We start from the raw sequence: 21,979 nt of genomic DNA, 5'->3' as shown, positions 1-21,979 counted from the left end.
AAAAGAAAAACTCCTCAGGGGGCTCATTCCCTTCCCAATCTTTTACTCCAAAGAAACAGTCTCAGCTTCCTGTTCTCTTCTCTGACCTTATTTTTATGGCCACAAACAGTTTTTCACAGGATTAAAGTATTTAGAAATGAAGGACCCTGACAGATTATTAAATCAAGCGGAGAAGGAAAGTGAAGCCCACAAACAGTAAGCAGAAGAACTGAGATTTGAACCCAGACCCTATGACTCAAAAGTTAGCATTCTTTCCACTGCACTCACAAGGCTGTCTCCTGGGTGGTCCCTACAGAATTGGAGTCAGACCAAGTTGTCCTTACCAGGATTTAATTAGAAAGTGGTTAGCACAAGTTGTCCCAGCCTCTTCTCACACTTCCCAGCACACTCTGGACCCTATAAGGGCCTCACTCTGAATTTCTATGGGGGAGGTGGTGAGCCCATTGGGAAGGAGGAGAGGAGGAAGAGGATGGTCCTGAAGACACAGTGAGGGGGAGAGAATAGGGGACGGGATAGGGATGAAACACAATGGATTTATTGGAACTTTCATTGTGCCATTGGCAAGATTCTCTCCTCCACCCCCATTTCCCTCCTCAAGGTGCCATCCACCTTCTACCTCCTACTCCCCTCAAGCTAGAGTAAAGCTTCCAGAGGGCCTCAGAAACTGAGAAAAAGTGTTTCCTCCCCTCCTCTCCAGTGTGTTCCCAGCTCTGAGGATCCAAGGATCAGAGAGGAAATCTTTGGTGGAAGAAGGGATTGAGTGTTCAAATGGATGGCAAGGTCCATTGAGGGGAGTCAAAGCCTGTGGCCCTGTCGAGATAGAGCTGTGATCAATAACCAGAGGGAGGGTCCCCCCAACATACTGCATGGGCTTTGAGTCCTGAGATGGATCTAACAAGTTCTGTGCTTGGGGTAAATAAGGAATGGGGGAGATTGGTGTTGGAGCTTGGAAAGCTGGCTAAGGATGTGGCCCAGGGGAAAAGGGAAGGCTGGGGGTACAGCCTGAGGAAGGAATCCACCACAGGACATCGGGGATTTCTATTATGTCCAAAGAGAATGAAGTTGGCCCATTCCCAAAAGTTAGGGCCAGGCAAAGAAGAACCAGGAAAAATTGCTTTTCTATGGCAAAAACCTAGTGGCCCCCCTGATAGCTCTGCCTTTGGGTAAGCTCAGGAAGGGATCCCAACGTCTCCTGACAATCTCTCCAGTACTGGGTTAGACTGACATTTCTCCAGATGCCTATTCTTGTGGAATGCAAACATCCCTTTGGTGGAATGCTTTCTCATGGGGCAGGACCCATTCAGGCCAAGTTGTAAGGAAGAAAGACTCTCTGACCTGATCCTGGTACCTGTTAGAATCAAGCTAAAAATCAACCCCATCAAAATGCTGGAGATTATAGTTCTCAGACTGTAGAATGTCAGAATTAAAGGAAACATTGGAACATGAACCAGTTAAGCTAGAAAGAACTGTAGAATACAATCAGAGAAGGGCCTGTAGAATGCAGAATATTAATACCTTGCTCTCACCCCTGTGGGAGAGGCAAAGATTATTTTATCCCATTTTACAAATGAGGAAAGGCAGAAGAACACAACAATGATGAGTGAATGGCAGAGTGGGAAGATACCTTTGAGCATAAAATGGTAAGAGCTAGACAGGACCTTAAAAATCTGGTCCATTAAATATGTTTACAAGAATTGCACATGTTTAACATATATTGGATTACTTGCTGCCTAAGAGGAGGCAGGGCAGCGAGGGAGAAAAACTTGAAACACAGGGTTTTGCAAGAGTAAATGTTGAAAACTATTTTTGTTTGCATTTTGAAAATTAAAAATGTATATATTAAAATAAATAAAAAAAAAAAGAATCTAGTTCATCCATCTCATTTCACAGGACTGGGGAAACTGAGGCTCAGAGGGTAGAAGTGATTACTCCAAAGTCACACAGAGAATTATGGCAAAGCTGGCACCAGCTACTAGGAACCTGTGTCTCCAGACATTCATCCTTTGCTTTTCCTGAAGCTAGCCTGGTCCACCAGGCCAAACATAGGACAGAGGGGCAAGGTTCTACAGAAAATAATCTATCATGAAACGAACTCTAACAGGAAATAATCCTTTATTATAAAAGTCTGCATGTAAACAAATAACAAATTCATCAAACAACCTAAATGGAAGTGCAATATTAACTTACTGCATAAAATAGTCAACTAAGTCTGCCCTCCTCCCTCCCCATTTATTTTCTCCCACTGGGATGCGGTTCGGATTGTCCCCACAGGGGTCTGAAACAAGTACGGGCCTGCGTACCCAGGTCCTAGGGCCTCTCTCAAGGGGCTATTTGGGGTAGTGCCGTCATGTCCAATGAACCACCCTCTCCATGTCCATCTGTAGCATGTAGTGCCCCGGCTAGGCCAGAGGGGCAGGCCCCTTGACTGAGAGGAGGCCTCTAGGGGCAAGGGCTGGAGTTCCAGCTGCTTTTGACCTCCAGTCCTCCATGGCAGCCTCTCCAGCCTTCCTTCCCAGAGTCATCGCTGAATCTTAAGGCATCATGGATTTCGAGCTGTCAGGGATTTTCGAGTTGTCCAATTCCCAAACTGAGTTCCAGATTAGGGCATTTACTTGGCAGAGTCCTAGACCTGAACCCAGGTCAAGGATTTCAAATCTAGCACTCGTTCCACTATACCATGGACAGGGATCCTGTGCTTATCAAGAATACCTCTATATACCCCTTGGGGGCACCCCTTCCCCCACCCCACAGTAGTTCCACCTAAAGCACAGAGAGGTCGTGGCAGGATTTGGATTTGGCCTTGAAAGCCATCTTTTTGTTGTTCTTGGCCACAATTCGGCCCAGGAAGCGCTTTGCCTTCTTGCCAATGCTCTCTCGCCTCTTGGTGTTGGCCATCCGCCGAGCATTGTCTTCTTTGCTGTCCTTCCGGAGCCGGATCTGCCGGACGATGCCCTCAAACAGGTCTTGCACATTGTGGTGAAGGGCAGCGGACGTCTCAATGAACTTGCAGTCAAACACCACGGCACAAGCACGGCCCTCTGAGGATCCAAGAGGAGATGGAGAAGCGGTGAGGGAGGAGGGGTTAGAGGAAAGGCTAGGGGAAGGGGTGGTGAGGGGGCCAAGGGACTCTACTAGAGACATCTTACCAGAGAAGTCTACTCTATCACCCTTAGCACCAGCTACCCTGTGTGACATTGGGCACGTGCATTCCCCTTTACCCCGTCTCCTTATCTATAAATGTAAGGATACTTATAGATCTCCAAGGTATAGAATCTTCAGTCAATAAGCATTTATTAAGCACCTACTATGTACCAATCACTGTGCTAAGTCTCTGCCTCATCTCAGAGCGTGGCCGGGGATGAGATAGAAAGATTCTGCTCTGAGTTCCAAAAAAATACTTAAATGTCTTTGGCGACTCCCCTAGTCTACACTGAACAAATTCCTCTTCTCTGAGTATTCTGTGTCCTAGCCAGACTGAACTACTCCACACTCCCTGTTATTCTGCCTTCTCCAGTCTCCATACTTTTGTTCACTTGGAATAGATTCCCCTTCCTTCCATTTCTATCTGCCAGTGAGCCTTCCTTCCTTCCAGGTTCAACTTAGACACCTTCTCTATGAAGTCTTCCCTGACCAATCTACATCCAGGAAAAAGTGAACTCTTGCTGCTCAATTGCTTTGGATTTAGGGGTTGGATGGTAGGCTTGTAGGAAGGTTATGTCATCCTACAGAAAATGCACAAGTCACTAAGTGCTCACAGGAGCTCATAAGCAAATGGTACAATTTTCCCTCTCTGGTGGATCCCACTGTTTTGTTTGGACCCTAAATTCCTTCTTCCTCCAAGCCATCCATGGTTTGAACTCAAATTCTGGGGAATTTTAGGTCTCCCAAAGAGTCCTACACTTGTCCTTTTCATATTTATAATAATAACAACAATAAATTATTGATTACTAGTAATTAAGACATAATTAATTAATTACTAATGAGAACTAATTATAGTTAGCTAGCACTTAATAGTGCTCTAAAGTTTGCAGGTCATTTACATATGTCTGTTAGTCTGCACTGCGGATTCTCTCTGGAAAGGAAAATTGTTCGGGTGCTGATGGCTTCCTTTCCCTTTATATCAGCACTCTGAGTAACTTCTTGTAATAATGAGCAGGGAAGGTGATGAGGTCCTGAAACCTCAATTTCAATCTCTCTGTCTCTGTCCCTGTCTCTGTCTCTTTCTGGGACTGTCTCTCTTTGTCTCTGTCTCTCTCTTTCTCTGTCCATCTGTTTCTATCTCTCTCTGTTTCTCTATCTCTCTCATTATCTCATGGTATAATAGAAAGGGCACTAGAATCGACACTCAGAAGACAGAAGTCACATCAAGGCTCAGCAATGCCGACGTTTCCTAAATGCATGACTTTGGAAGTCATTTTACTTCCCTTTTCTGGTAGCCTTAAAAATAGAGATAATAAAGTGCAAGTAACCATATGGGCACTAAAGACCTTCCAGAACTGGTGTGAAGGGGCAGGGGTGGGTGGGATTTTTTTTTTTTTTTTTTTTTTTTGTCTCACTCTCCTTTTTTTATAGATGTTTCTATATGTGCCTTTCTCTCCAATAGACTGTATATAAACCCCTTAAGAGCAGCTGAATCTGTTGGCACATGTCTTTGTACCCTCAGCTCAGAGAATGAATACTGGCCTCTAACATCAGAGGACCTAAATTCAAATTTCACCTTTGATGCTTAGTACCTGTATATCTTCGGGCAAATCACTTAACTCCCCAGAGCCTTAGTTTTTTCATCTATAAAAGGAGGGAGTTGAACCACGTGATTTCTGTGGTCTCTTCTACCTCTAAAACCCTATAACCTCTCAGAGGAAGCTTTCTCATCAGACTTATTACAGAAACCACCGTCTGCTTCGCCCCGCTTCCTTCCCTTGGACCCCTTCACTCCTCCATTGAACCCCACTCTGCCCCCTAAGCCTTGCTCTGGTTTCCTCCATTTCCACCTCATTTTCCCCCAGAGCACTGTTCTAAACAGACGTGCCTAGAGAGGCAGCCTGACTTCAGCCAGCATTTTTCTGTCTTATATTTAGAAACTTGGCGGGTCCCGGGGGGAGGAATGGGGCAAGGGGGTGTGTGTATAATTTTCTTTTAACTATGCAGTTGCTGGGGTTTGAATCCCAGACTTGGGGTATCTCCTTCCAGGGTCATAGGCTCACCATCCACAGAGACTTCTCTGGAGCGGACCAGGTCACTCTTGTTGCCCACGAGGATGATGGGGATATCCTCTGATTGGCGGGCACGCCGCAACTGAATACGCAGCTCCGAGGCTTTCTCAAAACTGACTTTGTCGGTGACCGAGTACACAATTACATAGGCATCCCCCATCTTCATGCAATGATTGGACAGCCACTGACTTTCATCCTAATAGGGGAGAAATTCACCCTTTAGGTCACAGAATCAACTCCCTGCCTGCCCTTGACCTGGCTGCTCCTTCCTTAATTTCTGGTAGACCATGGAATTTCTTGCAGACTGCCAGGGGAGGAGGATGAGCAGCCAGTTCTGTTTTTCTTTTCAAATATCAGGCTTATCTCATCCAATCATAGAATGTTAGAACTGGAAGAGACTTTAGATCATAGAATGTTAGAACACAAAATGTCACAAGTTATAAGGAATAATATAACAAATATTTTTAAAGTATCTGCTTTGTTCAAGCAATTTAGATAAGTCTCAGTTCTTGTCCTCAAGTAGAGAGGCCATGTAGTCCAGGACTTCTTAAACTTTTTCCACTTGTGACCCTTTGCACCCGAGAAATTTTTACATGACCCTGGATATATGGGTATATAAAAAAAGGTATGCAAATTAAACATTAACTAATAACCAATCATAACAAAATTTATTTTAAAATGATTCTTTGATATACATATAATATTACTATTTATTAAATATGAAAGCCAATTTGCATACTAATAAGATGCATGTGCTTGTTTAATTTTACATAAATAATTTAAATCTTGGCAGAATATTTGACGTCTTTTACTGTTGGCAAATTTTTCTCAAACCCCATATGTAGTTATGCAACTCCATGTGGGGTTGTGACACACAGTTTAAGAAGCTTTGATCTAATCAGAAGAAGAATTTAGGAGCTTTCGTTTAATTCTTGCTCTAGCATCTTGCTTTGTGATCTAGAGATGCATCCAATCTCTTTGAAGTTGTTTCCTCATCTATAAAATGGGAATAATTCTACTTGTATTGCCTGTCCCAAGGACCTAATTAGGATCTCTTACCATCTTATTTCTAGCTTTATAAAATGTACTCCCTACTTTGAGATAGATAATGCAAATAGAATTAGCTATTAAAATAGCTACTGGGGATCAGAGAAGGGAAGAAGGATGAGAGAATCAAGTAAGTAGAAGAGCTGAGATTTGAACCCAGGACTCCTGATTCTAAATTCAAAGTGCTTATACTTTGAAGTCATTATATAAAAATGCTATGTAGTTTCAAAGCACTAAATTATAAATCCATGTTAAGTTATACCAGATAGAAGTATAATCCCCTTAATGTATAAGTGAGGAAAGAGAGTTTCAAAGATAGTAAGTGAATCCTTCAGTGGCAGAAAGCACTTTTTTGGGGGGTCCTCTCTTATCACCTTTTAAATCTATAGTAAATTTCAGAAAGTAGGAGGAGAAAAGGAGGGAGGGAGGAGTTAAGACCTAAAGTGAGAAAGGCAATAGCCCCTTCATGCGCCAGAGAAAGCCCTGTTTCAGAATTTTTTGGGGGGAAAAGTGAAAGAGGAGAATATGGGGATCCCAAGAGGAATTGGGTCACATCAGCAAACTGCTCTTACTGTCTGACTCTAACCTGGAAATGTTTCAGTTTTGGAAACAAGCCTTCCCCATCTCTTAGATTGGGGGAAGAGGGTACCATGAGAAGAGAAGGAAGGGTAAATAGAACATTAAAACGACTCTATAAATTGGTATGGTTTGATGCAAAAAAAAGTATTTGACTTGAAAATAGAGGTCCTGGGTTCAAATCTCAGCACTACCACTACCTATGTGATACTTCTTTCATCTAAAAATGAGGGAGTGGACTGGAGATGAACTCAAAGATCCTTCCAGTTCTAAAATCATTTGGTCCTAAGTCCAGATGATTTCAGGACATTATGACCACACTTGGGGACATCCCATTACATCCTGGACAGTCATTAGCTTCATTCCATCAAGAAGATCCATCTGTCCCAATAAATTTCCTTCTTACTACATACCCCTGAGTTTCCCATTCTTGGTTTGGAATCTCACCTGTTCCCAGATGTCAAACACCATGAGGGAAGCCTCTTCTCCATCCACTACAATAGACCGGTCATAAGTATTCCCTAGAGAAAAGACATGTCCAGACAACAATGTCATTGTTGGACCCTCACAGAGAAAGGGAGAAACAATGTGTGCTAAACATTCAGGGTATAGCACAAGATCCCTGATCCCCTTCTGTCCCCATCTCCCATCAATTCCTGTGCTAAATGTTTCCTTAAACTCCCTTCTCCTTTTTCTCTCTCCTTCCTTATGTGTTCAATTATAGCAAGACCTGCAACCCGCATACATACACACACATACAAACACACACAATCATAGCCAGCCTTCTAGACTCCCATTTTTATTTCTCATTATAAATCGGCCCACTTCAAGGACAGACACTATCCTTTTTGTCTTTGTACCCCCCCCCCATGCCTAACAAATAGGAGGTACTTAAAAATGCTGGTTGGATTGGATAAGTTCTCTAACCTCCTTATCTGTCCCCTTGTTTCCAATTACAGCAGTGCCCTTAACCTCTTTATCCATTCCTGTTTTCCATTATTGCTAGATCTCTAAACTCCTTATCTATTCCTGTTTTCTGTAATAGCTGAATTCCTCATCTCCCCATCCAACTCCCCATCCCTCTGTTTCTTATTATAGCTGGACCCCTAACCTCTCATCTATCCATCTGTTTTCTATTACCCTTGGACCCCTAACCTCCCCTCCCCCATTCCTTTTCCTTATTATTCCCACGATCCCTGCTACTGTTACTGATGATACATGATGTCACATGCATGTAACGTAAACACACTCTGTCCTATGAAGCCCAGCAGTGTTTCATTGTTCCAGTGTGATGCATGGTGAGTGATACAAGGTATCAGCTCCCACTTCTCCATAAAACAACAGAATCTCTACTTCTTTAGCTAATATTACAGTTCCTACCCTCACATCCCTATGCAGCCAGTCAGTCTAGAAAACTGCCTTCTCTGCTTTATGGACCAAGAAGAAGGTCCTGAGTTCTTAGAATTATTCCTCCCACTTAGGATCTTAGATTGAAAAGCTATAAGGGACTTCAAAAATCTGGGTATAACCTCTTCAATTTACAGATGAGGAAACTGAGGCCCCCCAAAACTAAGTGTCTTGCTCAGAGTCTAAGGTATGATTTGAATCAAGGTCTTCTTGACATTAGGAGAGTTCTAACTACTATGATAAGCTGGGTTAGCCTGGCCTGGAAAACTGGTTCAGTCTGAGGGGCATAAAGGAAACATTCTTCTAGCCCAATTAGTAGAGAGTTGTTGTTCAACTATGTATGACTCTTTTTGTGACCCCATGTGGGGTTTTCTTGGCAAAGATTTTGCAGTGGTTTGCCATTTCCTTCTCCAGATCCTTTTTAGATGAGGAAACTGAGGCAAACAAGGTGAAGTGACTTGTCATACATCTAATAAGTTTCTGAGACCAGATTTGAACTCAGGAAGATGAGTTATCCTGACTCTGATACCAAGACTCTATCCACCGTGCTACAGAACTGCCCACTGGAGAGCATAGGTTGGTCCAAATTTAGGGGACATTGTCTCTTTGCCTCCTGAAAGCTTCTATCCATCTCCCACAATATTTGGAAAGTTACAGCTACTGATCTGTATCACGCTGAGCTGGTTGGACTTGCAATACCCATATCCTCTCTATCAAATCCTATCTGCCCTCAGCCAATACTCAGAACTCAGACTGTTACCTGCTATAGTTGCCTTCAGAGAAGAGGACCGTGGTGGGAACCCACTAAACTTGCCTAAGCCTAGGAAGCCACTGAAAGGCAGTTTCCTCCCACCCATGAACCTCTTTGAAAAGGTACAGTGCGGAAAGATCTAGAAGTCAGTCAACAAGTCTGTATTAAGAATAATGGATTTTGAAATTTTGTCTTTTCCCTTACTGTCATTATCAACTTAGACAAATCATCTTTTCCTCCCTGAGCCTCTGTTTCCTGATCTGTAAAATGAGAAGATTTGCACTAGATGATCTCTGAGGTCTCTATATTATTCTTCCTTCCTTCTCAAAAGAATTCTCCAGGAACTCTGGTTCAGGGGACCCTCAATAAGACCACAGACATCATTTTTGTCTCCAGCTCCAAAATCTGTGTCTGGTGTGAGAAGGGTGGCTTTTGTCACTCCCATATCGCTCTAAGAAGATGAAGGATGCTTCCTCTCTCTCCCCATCCCCGCTAAGAACCTCAGCAACCCTAACAAATGGATGGACAGGCAGATTGACAAACCCAAGTCCTTCCCCAAGCCTGGAAGTTTATTCTTTTCCATTTCTTCCCCCTCCTAAGAATTCCAGAATATCTCACTCAGCAGCGATATGAAACCATTTCTAGAGACTAGACCTAGTTCCTCCCCCTTCGATTAGAGAGTAGAAACTCAGGATCAGAAAAGGAAGTTCTTTATTGAAGGTCCTTCAGTAAATTCATTGCAGAGGTGGGATTCAAACCAGAGTTTTCTGTTGGCAAGGTCAGCCTCCCTTTCAACAGAGCTTTCCTCACTCTACCTTACATCATTCTTTTCTCATCATCTCAGAGAGGGAAGTGACTCAAGCAACTATCAAGCTCTCTCCATTTGATCAGAAATCTCCTCTACAGGATCCCCAGCAAGGCCATCTGAAGACCCCCAAGGGTCTCCTTTTATTTCTCCATGATCCTTCCTATCTTAATTCAATTCCATACAAGCACTTGAGCACCTGCCAAATGGAAGATATTGCCCTAAATTCTGGGAATACAGACAAAAATGAAGGCCAGTTCCTGCCCCCCTTGAGCTTGCAATTATTATTCTTTTTTTTTTCTTTTCTTTCCAAGACTTCTATGCCAATATTTTTCCATATTCTGCTGTCTTCCAACCCAATATTTTTCCACATTGTGCTCTGTCTTCTATCCCACTATTGTTCTATTCTGCTTTCTCTCCCAACATTTTTCCATATTCTGCTCTAAGGCTTCTATCCCAATATTTTTCCATATTGTGCTCTAACTCTCCTCTGGTCAGTCCCCCTCCCCTCCCCCCCCAGCCTCTGCTCTCTTCTTTCCCCCATTCCTCCCGCCCTCAGTCCTGCCCAGCCCCTCCTGGCTGCGCCCCTTACTCACCTGCCGCCTCGGCTTCGGGTCCCTCCTCAACGCCTCCAAAGATGCGTGCCAGGCTGGTTTTGCCCACGCCGCGCTCTCCTAGAAGTATCACCTTGTACAGGTGGCCGTCGGACTCGCTGCCGGACGAGGTGATGGAGTCCGAGGAGCCGGAGGCCCAGCAGTCGCTGGGTTCCCGGGGGCTGCCGCTGGGGCGCCGCACCAGGCTGGACAGCTGGCCCAAGGGCCCGGAGGGCAGCGTCGCCTGAAGGTCTCGCTCGTCCACCGGCATGCTGCGGCGATGCAGATGCTGCTGGCTGAGGAACGGCGTGCTGCCCCGCCGACGGTCCCCGCAACGCCGCTGAGCTCCACGGTTCAGAGTCATCGTGCCCACTCTCGTAGCACACTGGGCAGCAGGGGACCCGGCAGAAGGAGGGGACAGGAGAGGAGAGGACAGTTGAGCCGTGAGCCCGACCTCGGGGCGGCCGCGGTGTAGTTCCCCGATGCCGCCAAGACGGCCATTCCCAGGTCAGCCCTGCCCCGTCCCCCGGCCCGCCCCTCCGCCAATACACACAGGCACCCACGCCCTTCTGGGCCGATCCCTCAGTTTAGCCACTGTCAAAGACCAGGGCCATTTCGAGCTCCGTACAACCCCGAGAACACACGCAAACGCACACCCACTTACATAGACACACTATACACACTCATACAGACACTACACTTACACACACACACACACACACACACACACTCTAAGACCAGTCTGACTTCAGTTCACACCCCTTAGTTCTCTGGACCGTCCCCGTCTCTTGTAGAGCCCCAGGCCACCTACACGAGGATCCCGGGCCACCAAACTGAGCCCGTCTCTGTCCTGCCACCGGGGCACCGGTGGGACCTTCCCTGTCTTTCTAGCGAGGCCCGGATCTCCGCGACACTCACCTTTCGGAGGGACTGACACACACCAACTCAAATTCGGATTTCCGACCCGGCTGGCTCTCCCCGCCCAGATGCCTCCGCCTCTGCTCGGGCTGATCTCCCGGAGAGCCCCAGCGCCGCCTATTTATGTCCCGGCTCCCGCAGAGCGAGCCCAGACCCGCCCCCTGTCCTTCCTCCTCCTCCATCCCCCTTTCCCCCCCTCCCCCATCTCGGCCTCCCCTTCCCCAGGCTCTGCCAGCTCATACTCAATCCTCAGAGAGAGGGGGTGGCAGCTGGTGGGGGCTGGGAGGACTGACGTATCCAAAAAGCCCTGACCTGAGGGGAAATCCTGGAGAGAAAGTTCCCCCCCACCCACCCAATCCCCTCCGCCCCAGTCTGGGAAGTGCAGGGCTGTATAGAGAAGGGGCCCCGATTTCTAGTTAAAGCCCAGAAAAGCCACTATCTAGCCGTGTCACCGCCCCTCCCTGAGCCTCAGTTTCTTCATCTGTTAAATGGGGAGGAGCGGAGCGGTAGCATGCACTGGATGTTTTCTAAGACCCCTCCCTAACCCTGGGAAGCTGTGCCGAAGTGAGTGGGACAGTTAGCTTCTACAACCCTGAATAAATCGGGACCGGGACACGTAGACACATCTAGGGGGAGCTGGGCTCCTCAGAGTGGAAGAAATTCTTCCAGTCCTTCGGCGCCTGCCTCATTTTCCCTTTCTGTAGAAGGAAACTCGTTTCCTTCTAGAGTCAGAGTCTAAGGGCCAGGGGGGCAGGACCGTTTTGGAGAGCCGGAGAAGTAGAGGCTGGGACTGGTGCAGGTTAGCCAGAGGGGAGCGTGGGCAGCTAGTTTCCTTGGAGGAAATGGAGTTCTGGCCCCTTCGTTCAGTCCCTGGCCCCCGGCCCCCACGGAGCTGTGGCGGATAGGTAAAGCAGCGCTCCTGGTACTGTTCTTCCAGGCCCAAGTACTCCTCAATCCCGGAGAACCAGCCACTACAGTAGGTTTCCACAGAGCCCATGAGGTAAGAACATGACTCTGTAAAGAAATCAGGGGTACTGGGTTCGAATCCTCCCTCACATTACTATTTGTCCTTAGCAAAGACACTTCTTTTTTTTTTTTTTTTTTTTTTTTTCGAGAGGCTGGGCTTTAGTGTCCTTTTCTGAAAAAAAAAAAAAAAAAGTGGGGGGGGGCAGGTTGAACTATCTAATGTGGAAGAGATTTCAGATCTTGCTTCAATTTCTTTCTTCCTTTCTTTTTTCTTCCCTTCTTCTTCACTTCCTTCTTCACTCCCTCCTTCCATCTTTTTCTTCCTTCCTTCCTTCCTTCCTTCCTTCCTTCCTTCCTTCCTTCCTTCCTTCCTTCCTTCCTTCCTTCCTTCCTTCCTTCCTTTCTTTCTTTCTTTCTTTCTTTCTTTCTTTCTTTCTTTCTTTCTTTCTTTCTTTCTTTCTTTCTTTCTTTCTTTCTTTCTTTCTTTCTTTCTTTCTTTCTTTCTTCCTTCCTTCCTTCCTTCCTTCCTTCCTTCCTTCCTTCCTTCCTTCCTTCCTTCCTTCCTTCCTCTCTCTCTCTCTCTCTCTTTCTTTCTTTCTTTCTTTCTTTCTTTCTTTCTTTCTCTTTCTCTTTTTCCCTCCTTCATTACCTTCTTCCCTCCCTCCCTCCCTCCCTCTTTCATTCTTTTTCCTGGTCCAGAGGCCACCTCCCATTCAAGCCAGGAAATATTTATAATATCTCCTCTGAACTGGACTGGACCCCCTGGACATAACAGTCTCTGAATCCCCAATCCCTAAGAAATTACATGTGGGAGGGGGAAGATACAACATAGGCAGATATACCATAGGTCTTAATAAGTAGAAGGTTAGGGAGGGCTTCAGGGAAGAAGTGGACCTGAGCTGAGGCATGAACAAGGATAAAGATTATCTGAGATGGACATGGAGAGAGGGGCTGACCTGCTTGTCGGTAGGAAAGGAGGGAGGATCTGTTGAACAGCAAGCTAGTAATAGTGCTTGGCTAGGTTGTAACTTAGATCGCGGAGGGCCTAAAATGCTATTTGGGGGAATTTTCATTGTTTTCTGAGAGCAATGGGGAGCCATTGAAGGTTTCTGGATAGATTTTCATATCTGTGCTTTGTATTAGAAAGATTATTTTGGCACATCTGGATTGTGGGGGAGCTGAGGAAGGGATAGAATTGAGGAGGGAGCTCACTTAGGAGACTCCTCCAGATGGAGATGGTGAGGTCCTGAACCATGATGATGACACAGTGGGTAGAGAAAAGGAGATAGAGGCCACATATGTTATGGAAAAACTGACACTTGTTACCTACTGATGAGTCACAGATTTCCTGGGGTTGAAGGTAAGGAATGGGGCCTCTGAGGAATGGGGCCTTTGCTTCATCTTAAATATGGGAGCCAAGTAGGCATAGGGGCCCTTTGCGAAGATGATGAGAAACAATGGTTTCCCTTTTTGGGTGAGAGGCGGTTGGACAGGGATGCCAACTTAAGAGTGATTTAAGATCAAATGAATTGGTTCTGGGCCTGGAGTCAGGAAAACCAGAGTTCAAATTTAGCCTCAGATATTTCCTAGCTGTGTGACACTGGGCAACACAATTACTCCTGTTTGCCTCAATTTTCTCATCTGTAAAATGAACTGGAGAAGGAAATGGAAAACGACTGCAGTATTTTTGCTTAAAAAAAAAAAAAGCCCAGAAAGGTGGGACACAACTGAAAATGACCTAACAACAATAAATTAAAGAATAAGAAGGTCCCCTTACCCCATAATATCTCCCATTCCTCAATACTGTTAGTCCAAAACTCCCTATGATTGAACTCTCCCTCATTGGAAGAAGTAACACATGATAGGATTGTATTGTTCAGAATTGAAGGGACTTTGGAGTTCTCCTATGAAGGAACGTAGAGTTCCTTTTGTAGCTGAGATACCCAGAGATGACTTACCAGATGACTTCCTTTACTGGAAGTAAAGGGCAGATGTAGGATTTGCAGCCATGTCCTCTTACTCTATGTCAATGCTTTTATTACAATCCTGTACATTACCTGTGATGAACACCATATGGGGATTGGTTATCTATCTTTTTTCAAGTGACTGCTCTGCAGAGACACGATGAAAGTAAAATGGAGTAGTTTTTATGGGATAGAGAAGAAAGGTTGGGGACTGAAGTGGGGAAGAGGAAAGCTAAGACAGAGCAGATTTGGCTCCAGTGCCTTGTGGAAAAGGGAAAGGAGAGGGATGGTCACAACCTGCTGAATTTATAGCACCTGGATTTGGGGACTCCCTCACCAGTTGTCCCCTAGGACCCCCAATATAATAAAAATTTATATTTTACAGTGCTCTGAGGTTTATAAAACATATTGAGATGGAGAGTGCAGCAGTTATTAAATCTATGATCTTATAATTTCCATCTTACAGATGAGAAAACTGAGTGTCAGAGAAAGGAAAGTAACTTGTGGTATCATAGGATCATAGAATTTAGAGCTAGAAGCTTAGCTAATATCTATGCCAAATTCCTAATTTTACAGAGAAGAAAGAAAGGTGAAATGATTTGCTCCAAGTCATAGAAACATTCCAAAGCTGGGATTTGAACATGGGCCTTTGTATTTCTGGTCAACAGCCCCCACCCTCTCTTTTCTCTTTTCCCTACTCTGCCCATACAAGCAACTGGACTAAAAATACTCTCTGGTCCTCCTCCCTCCCCCACCTCTGTCCTGGGGTTCCAGCTGGCCTTCCCCAAGCTTCCTGGATGCTGAGCTCATGAGGACATTTTGGTAAATCTGGCCTAGACAGTGGACCAGGTGGGCCCTGACCCCCTGACCGTCCAACTGGGGCTCATGTTGCATTGTCTGCTGGCCCCAGGGCCTAAGCCTGGTCTCTCTCCTCTTTCTTTCCCTTAGGAGTAAAGATCTGTATTTGGGATCCCAGACTTCTATTTTGTGTTTCCTAGAATTGTTTGGAAGAAGGAAAAAGTTTAAAAAATATTCACAGATAATGATTTTAAAATCACTTCCCATTCCATTTAACTGAAATAGAATCATAGAATACATTGATCAATCAATCAATGATTACTTATATACACATAATGTAGGATAGTGGATAAAGATCCTGCCTGGGAGTCAGGAAGAACTATATTCAAGTCCCACCACTGACATGTACAGACAAACTCAAAGTCTCAATGCTTTAGGCAACTTTCTAACATTGGGGTTTACCTTAGGAGAGAGAATTTCTTCCTGGGAGCTTCCTATACCTATGAAATCACAGGTTCATTTTTGTCCTTTTTTTTTTTTTTTTTTAATGTGCTAAGCATTGGGACTACACTTTTGGGAGGGGGATGAAACATGTACATAAGTGAATATCTATCTATCTATCTATCTATCTATCTATCTATCTATCTATCTATATCTTCATCTATCTATCTGTCTATCTTTCCATCCATCTATCCATATGGATGGATATACACACGTATGGAAGACATAGTAAATTTGGGGGAGAGAAGACCAGCAGTTGGATCTGGAAAGATTTCATTTAGAAGGTGGTGCTTTTGCTGAGGCTTGAAGGAAGCTAGGGATTCTAAGAGTCAGAGTGAGGAAGAAGGGCATCAAAAGAGAACTAATATAAAGGCATGGAGACAGGAGAGAGAGGTTTATATGTAAAGAATAACAAGAAGATCAATCTGACTGGATCATAGAATGAAGGAAGGGGAGTAATGTAAAGAGGTTGGTAAGGATAGGTTGGGGTCAGAATGTAAAGGACTTTAAATGTCAAAAAACAGACGTTTATATTTGGTTTTAAAGGCAATAAGGATCTACTGGAGTTTATTTGGCAGCTGTGTCGAGGACGGAAATATATAATGAAAAGAGGTAAACCAATGAGGAAGGCTTTGTGACAGTTTGGTGAGAGTTGATAATATTACTAAGGTAATGGCTTTGTAAGATAGAGAAAAAAACAAATAGAGATGTTGTAGAGGCAAGACACAAGATTAGGCAACTGATTGGATAGATGGGGTGAGGGAGAGAAAATCCAGGATGTGAACTTAGGTGATTGGAAGGATGTCATGCTTTGGATCAAAATAAGATCATGCATTTGGAATGGGAAGGGAGTTTAGATGTTGTCTAGTCTGGTCATGATTGAAGAAGTAATCAGAAAAAAAGTAAAGTGAAATATTCAAATACAATAAATGGCAAAGGTGGGATTTAAATCCAGTTCCTCTGGATTTCATGTTCTATCCACTAAAAACAAAACAACAAACAAAAAAAGAAAAGAATTTAGGGTACATTCCAAAGTGTTCAACATAAAAGCAAATAGTGACTTATCCAAAGTAAGTGAGATATTTTAGCTATTGCGACAAGGCTTAGCACTCAGTAGGCAGTTTAATAGAAATAGGTTAAACCTTTTCAAACTAAATTGAATTGTAAACTCAGGGATAGTGGGAGGGGGGATAGGGCTGAAGGAAATAGAAGTCCCAGGCTGCCTTAGGGCCCTAACATAAGAAAGTTGGCAGTGGTAGGACTTGAGAACACAAAATGTTCTAAAATACAATGCCTTGCACATAATAGATGCTATTTATGTTGAATTAAACCAAATGGAATTAAATTAAAATGGCAAGGAATTTTATAACACACAATATCAGAGTGAGAAGGGAGCTTAAAACCCGTATATTAAAAGCTGGGAGGGACTATAGAACATGGAGATAAAAGAAATTTTAAAATATGGAATATGAGAAGTGAGGAATGTCAGAGCTAGAGAGAAACTTAGAATAAGGAATTTTAAAAATAGAGAGGCCTTGGACATCATTTACATCTTTCATTTTTGTTATTGGTCTGTCATGGATGACTTTTTGTAATCCCATTTGGGGTTTTCTTGGTCAAGATACTGGAATGGTTTGCCATTTTCTTCTCCAGCTTATTTTATAGATGAGAAAACTGAGGTCAACAGAATTAAGTGACTTGCTCAGGATCACACAGCTCAAATTTGAACTCAGACCTTCCTGACTCCAGACCCAGTGCCCTATGCACTGTGCCACGGAGCCAAACTTCCGAATGGTTGCACGATTGTGTATCTATTGATACTTTAGTGAGTGTGGGGTAAGCAGTCCTGGTCTGAGGGTCAGGAGACCTGGGTTTGAGTTGATTCACTATTTTTTAGCTTCCTGATCTTGGCCTGTAAGGGAAGAGGTGGGGCTAGGTGATCTCTCAGGATTCAAGAGGTCAGTGGTTCCCAACAGGACTCCTTGCACCAGTCTCTCTCATTTCTCCGATCCATTCATCACATCATCCTCACTGATACTTTTACAGCACAGATTGACCACGTCACTCAGAAAGCATAAGTGGATACATCCCTGTTGCCTCTAGGATAAAATACAACTTTTCTGTTTTCATTGAAAGTCCTTCACAATCCCACCCACCCATCGTTCGGGGATAATTACTTGTCTGAATTCTCCTACTTAGAACATAGATTTCCTAAGGGTTGAGATTCTTTTATTTTGTTTTGATTTTGTCTTTCTGTCTCTCAGTTTCAGTGCTGGTGCCGGGTCCTTGAATTGAATGAAATAGTCTACATTTCCAATTCAGAGAGCTCTTCTTCAGCCTTAACTTCTTTATCTTAAGGATAGAAAGAATAATAACTACTCTTCCTGCCTCGTCATAGAGCTGTGAGCATCCGATGAGATAATACACGGACAAGACAATGGAAATTGTAAAGTACATGTGAGGGCTGACTCTTATTAATTGGAAGTGGGGGAGGTGGGGATAAGGGAACCAGGTTGGGGCTACGGGATTTGAGGGAAGTGTTAGCTGGAGATTGTCTTTAAGTAATTAATGGTGACATCATCCACTTCTGTTCCTTCCATTCAATTTAGACTCCACTAAGCCTCACTTGGGTTAGGTCCCCACTGGGTTGTCGTGACAACAGTGGTAGACACGATATGGGCTGTCCTTCATCTGTTTCCCTGGCAACTGGAGAATCAGCTCTCCACCTTCTCTGAGTCAGTTGCCTCCCCTCACCCCCACACATACACACCTCAGGGGCTTCCTTTGTTTTCCAGGCTGCCAGAACCTGCATGCCCACTCACAGGAACTCTCACCGAATGTCAGAGTTGGCAAGAACTTTCACTAATGAGACCCAGGGTAGGGAAGGCCACTGGAGCAATGTCATGAAGCAAGACCCTGTCGGAGATAGACCTAGGAGCCAGGTCTCTAGAATTCTCCTATGAACCTGTGTTCCCTCCATGAATCACAGGGAACTAAGGATCTACATCAATGGCTATTAGTCCATCCCATACCTACAAGAAATTCCCTTCTATGCCATATCCAACAAAGGGTCTTCCAGTCTGTTTAATGACTGCCATAGGATGGGGTGAGCCCATTACCTTCCTAGGCACCCCAGGCTACTTTTGAACAATCCCTTTGTTTGAGGTTTATTCTGACATCAGGCCCTCCCTTTTATTTTTGCCTTTTTAAAAACTCCTACCCATTGTTTTTGGTTCTATCCTCTGGGGCCAAAAAGAATACTCTTCCTCCCTCTTCCTTATAAAAGTCCCTCAAACATTAAGAGTAGAGGTTAGCATTTTATAGTGTACTTTGAGCTTTGCAAAGCTCTTTACACATATTACCTCATTTGGTCCTCAAAATACCCCTATGAAGTAGGTACTATTATACCATTTTATAGATGAGGAAACTGAGGGTGAACGGATAGGTCACTGGCTTAGGGTTATATAGCTAGTAAATGACTGAGGAAGAATTCAGCCCTTGCTGGTTTAACACTTACATCTTCTGAGTCACCTAGTATCCTGAATGACTAAAGACTTGGGAGAATGGGGAACAATTGAGCTCCAAGCTGCCTTCCCTCCCCCTTGCCAAATCCCCTGCCTTACATGGACAGGATGATTCTGTGGAGGGTCTAGTCCGAGAGCCTCAATTCAAGCTGGCTGCCCAGGGTCAGTAAATCTTATTGGCTGCAGTTAGATCGTGGGGGTCATGAGGGAAAAATGCATTTGGGGTCTCTGGACCCCCTCCAAGGGCAAAAAAAGGAGGGAGCAGGGGCAGGGTGAGGGGTCTGGGAGGCGGAGGGGCCTTCTGATCCCAGGGAGTTGTTTTCTGGAAGCTCAGGGCTTGTCACAAGGCCTAGGAATCCAGGAGCTGGGCCAGGTGGCAGAGGTGGGGGCCCCAGGCAAGGCAAACAAAATCTAGCGTCCTTGGCAACATCATTTTCACTTCTGTCCCTGCCCCTCCCCACTTCCCACTCCAGGGCATCTGGAGTCTGGAAATATCCTCTGAGCCTCTGGGGTTGAGAGACCCAGGCAGCTGGTGGCACCTGGCCTCTTCACCCCCTGGCGCTCTTCCCCAGAGGGGGGAGGTCATATCAGGCCTGGCCGACGTGTCAGGGAAAAGCCCTAACTCGGATTTCTGTCTGTGATATTATTAGCCTTTGACCTCAGGTTTGTTTCTGTCACTACCAAGGGAACCGTGTCCACACAAGCTACTCAGGGTCCAGGCATCCAATGCTGTCACCAGTCCCTGAGACCCTCTCACCCCTTTTCCCTCCCAGCAGAAAAAGCCCTGGATGTGGGGTCAAAGAACCACAGAACTGGAAATTCAGTAAAGCTGTATGTCCTTCAAAAAGTCCCTTTCCCAATTTGGGGGTCAGTGTTTTTTTCTTCCTGAGGCAACTGAGGCTAAGTGACTTGCCCAGGGTCACACAGTCAGATTTGAACTCTGGTCCTCCTGACTTCAGGGCTGGTGCTCTATCCACTGAGCCACCTACCTGCCCCTGAGGCTCAGTTTTTTCACTTAAAAAATGAAGAAGTTGGACTAGGGGATCTCTAAGGTCTCCCTTTCTAGTCAATGACCATATTTCATGCTCTGGTTTTGTTTTTTGTTTGTTCAGGCAATAGGATTGAGTGACTTGTCCAAGATCACACAACTATCATATGTCTGGTAAAAATGGACCCTAATAATAGTTGTTGAGTGCCGGAAGAGAATAAAAACGTGATGGAGAAGAGAGATGGGAAAGCTCAGTGATATGTGATGGACAGCATGAGTCCAGGGCCAGGCAGGGAGGGATGCGCAAGGCCAGGTGTCATGGGGCCAGATGATGACACTGACTTTCTCAGAATGAGTCAGGGCCTTATGAGTGTGACAGTCTAAGCATCCCTTGGCTGCCCTGAATTTGTCTGGGATAAAAGTAGGCAGGCTAGTGAAATGGAAATAACAGCTTAGGGATCCAGGATATCTGCTTCCTAGGTCCAACTTATCACTTACCAGAAGCGGAGGCTTGGGAATATCCCCAATCTGAACCTGTTTCCTTATCTATAGTAGTTCCTTCTCTATCTATCTATCTATCTATCTATCTATCTATCTATCTATCTATCTATCTATCTAAACTTTCCAGTTTCATTATCTTTAAAGTAGAGGTGTGGAAACTAGTCAATAATTAACGTTTCCATTTATATCAGTTTACAAAGCAATTTCTCTTTATAAAGGAAGAATATTTCCCCAATGAGGTTCAACTTGTTCACTATAATTATATGACATTCACTTTTGCATTTTTCCCATTTAATAATCAAAGTGGTACTTTAAGGTCTGCAAAGCACTTTACAATAGCTAATTTGATTCTCATAACAATTCGGGGAAATAGGTACTGTTAGTATTAGTATCTTCATTTTATGGAGGATGAAAAGAGCAAATGATTAGGCCACATTTGTATAGCTGTAAGCACCTCAGGATTTGAACTCTTTCATTCTAGTTCAGTTCTCTATTCACCTCTATTTTGATTGTTATGGTGATTATATAGATATATGTATAGAGATATGCAACTATATGTACATTTTTCTTTGGTTCTGCTTACTTCACTCTATATCAGTTTGTAGAAGTCTTACCATTCTTTTATGACTTCTTCAAAGCTGTTATTTCTTAGAGCTCAGTACTATTCTATTACATACATTCAGGTATCATTATCTGTTTAAGTCACTTATAGGATCATAAATTTAACTAGAAGGGAAATAACTAACTCAAAGTCACACAGTGGCAAGAACCAGTATTTGAACCCAAAGTGTCTAGCTCCAAATAAAATGCTCCCTTCTGTTACCAAGACAACCTCTAAAATTCCTTCCAGCTATATGTAATAGTCTACATTCTAAAATCCCTTCCAGCACTGATTTTCTATGAAAGACTGACATAATGTTGTTATTCAGTTATTTCAGTCATGTCCAACTCTTCATGACCCCATTTGGGGTTTCTTGGCAAAGATACTGGAGCCGTTTGCCATTTCGTTCTGCAGCTCATTTTGTAAATGAGGAAACTGAGACAAACAAAGTGACTTGTTCAGGTTTACTCAGCTAGAAAACGAACACAGATTCGAACTCAGTTCTTTTTGACTCCTGTGCTCTATCCACTGTGCTACCTAGCTATTCGCTGATATAAGAAACTAATTTGAAATTAATGGGTGAAGTCTTTTGAGGGCTGGAGGGTTACTTTCTGAAAATAGTTGGACTTGGAAAAAAAGTAGATTTAACTAGGAAAGGGTGTATGTGTGTATGTGTGTAGGAATTGCTATAAATGCTCCTTTTGTGCAGGACTTTTTTTATAAAGTCCTTTTCTTAGTTTTGGAAATTAGGATTTTTGCCAGGGCTATTGGCAGGACTTCCCTATTAGTAGGGCCCCAGAAATAGTAACATTAAAATGGTCGTTCA

General features: G+C 44.2%; 1 protein-coding gene and 1 long non-coding RNA gene across 2 annotated transcripts; one reads left to right on the top strand and one right to left on the bottom strand.

The window, feature by feature from the left end:
• Positions 1–2,095: 2,095 nt before the first annotated feature.
• Positions 2,096–11,410, bottom strand: RRAD (RRAD, Ras related glycolysis inhibitor and calcium channel regulator). Its single transcript, XM_074286527.1, has 5 exons — positions 11,311–11,410; positions 10,396–10,777; positions 7,284–7,357; positions 5,205–5,409; positions 2,096–3,038 (listed from the first exon to the last, which is right to left on the bottom strand). The coding sequence occupies exons 2-5, from the start codon at positions 10,754–10,756 to the stop codon at positions 2,761–2,763; spliced, it is 918 nt and encodes a 305-aa protein (XP_074142628.1). The 5' UTR covers positions 10,757–10,777; positions 11,311–11,410; the 3' UTR covers positions 2,096–2,760.
• A 271-nt stretch (positions 11,411–11,681) lies between these two features.
• On the top strand, positions 11,682–17,962 carry LOC141553213 (uncharacterized). Its single transcript, XR_012485320.1, has 3 exons — positions 11,682–11,874; positions 12,248–12,310; positions 17,804–17,962. It is a non-coding gene; the product is annotated as an uncharacterized LOC141553213 (long non-coding RNA).
• The last annotated feature ends 4,017 nt before the right edge of the window (positions 17,963–21,979 follow it).

The sequence above is a fragment of the Sminthopsis crassicaudata genome, chromosome 2 (genome assembly GCF_048593235.1).
Source record: "Sminthopsis crassicaudata isolate SCR6 chromosome 2, ASM4859323v1, whole genome shotgun sequence".
Classification (NCBI taxonomy): domain Eukaryota; kingdom Metazoa; phylum Chordata; class Mammalia; order Dasyuromorphia; family Dasyuridae; genus Sminthopsis; species Sminthopsis crassicaudata.
The sequence above is the reverse complement of the archived record's forward strand: the minus strand, read 5'-3'. Positions and strand labels throughout refer to the sequence as shown.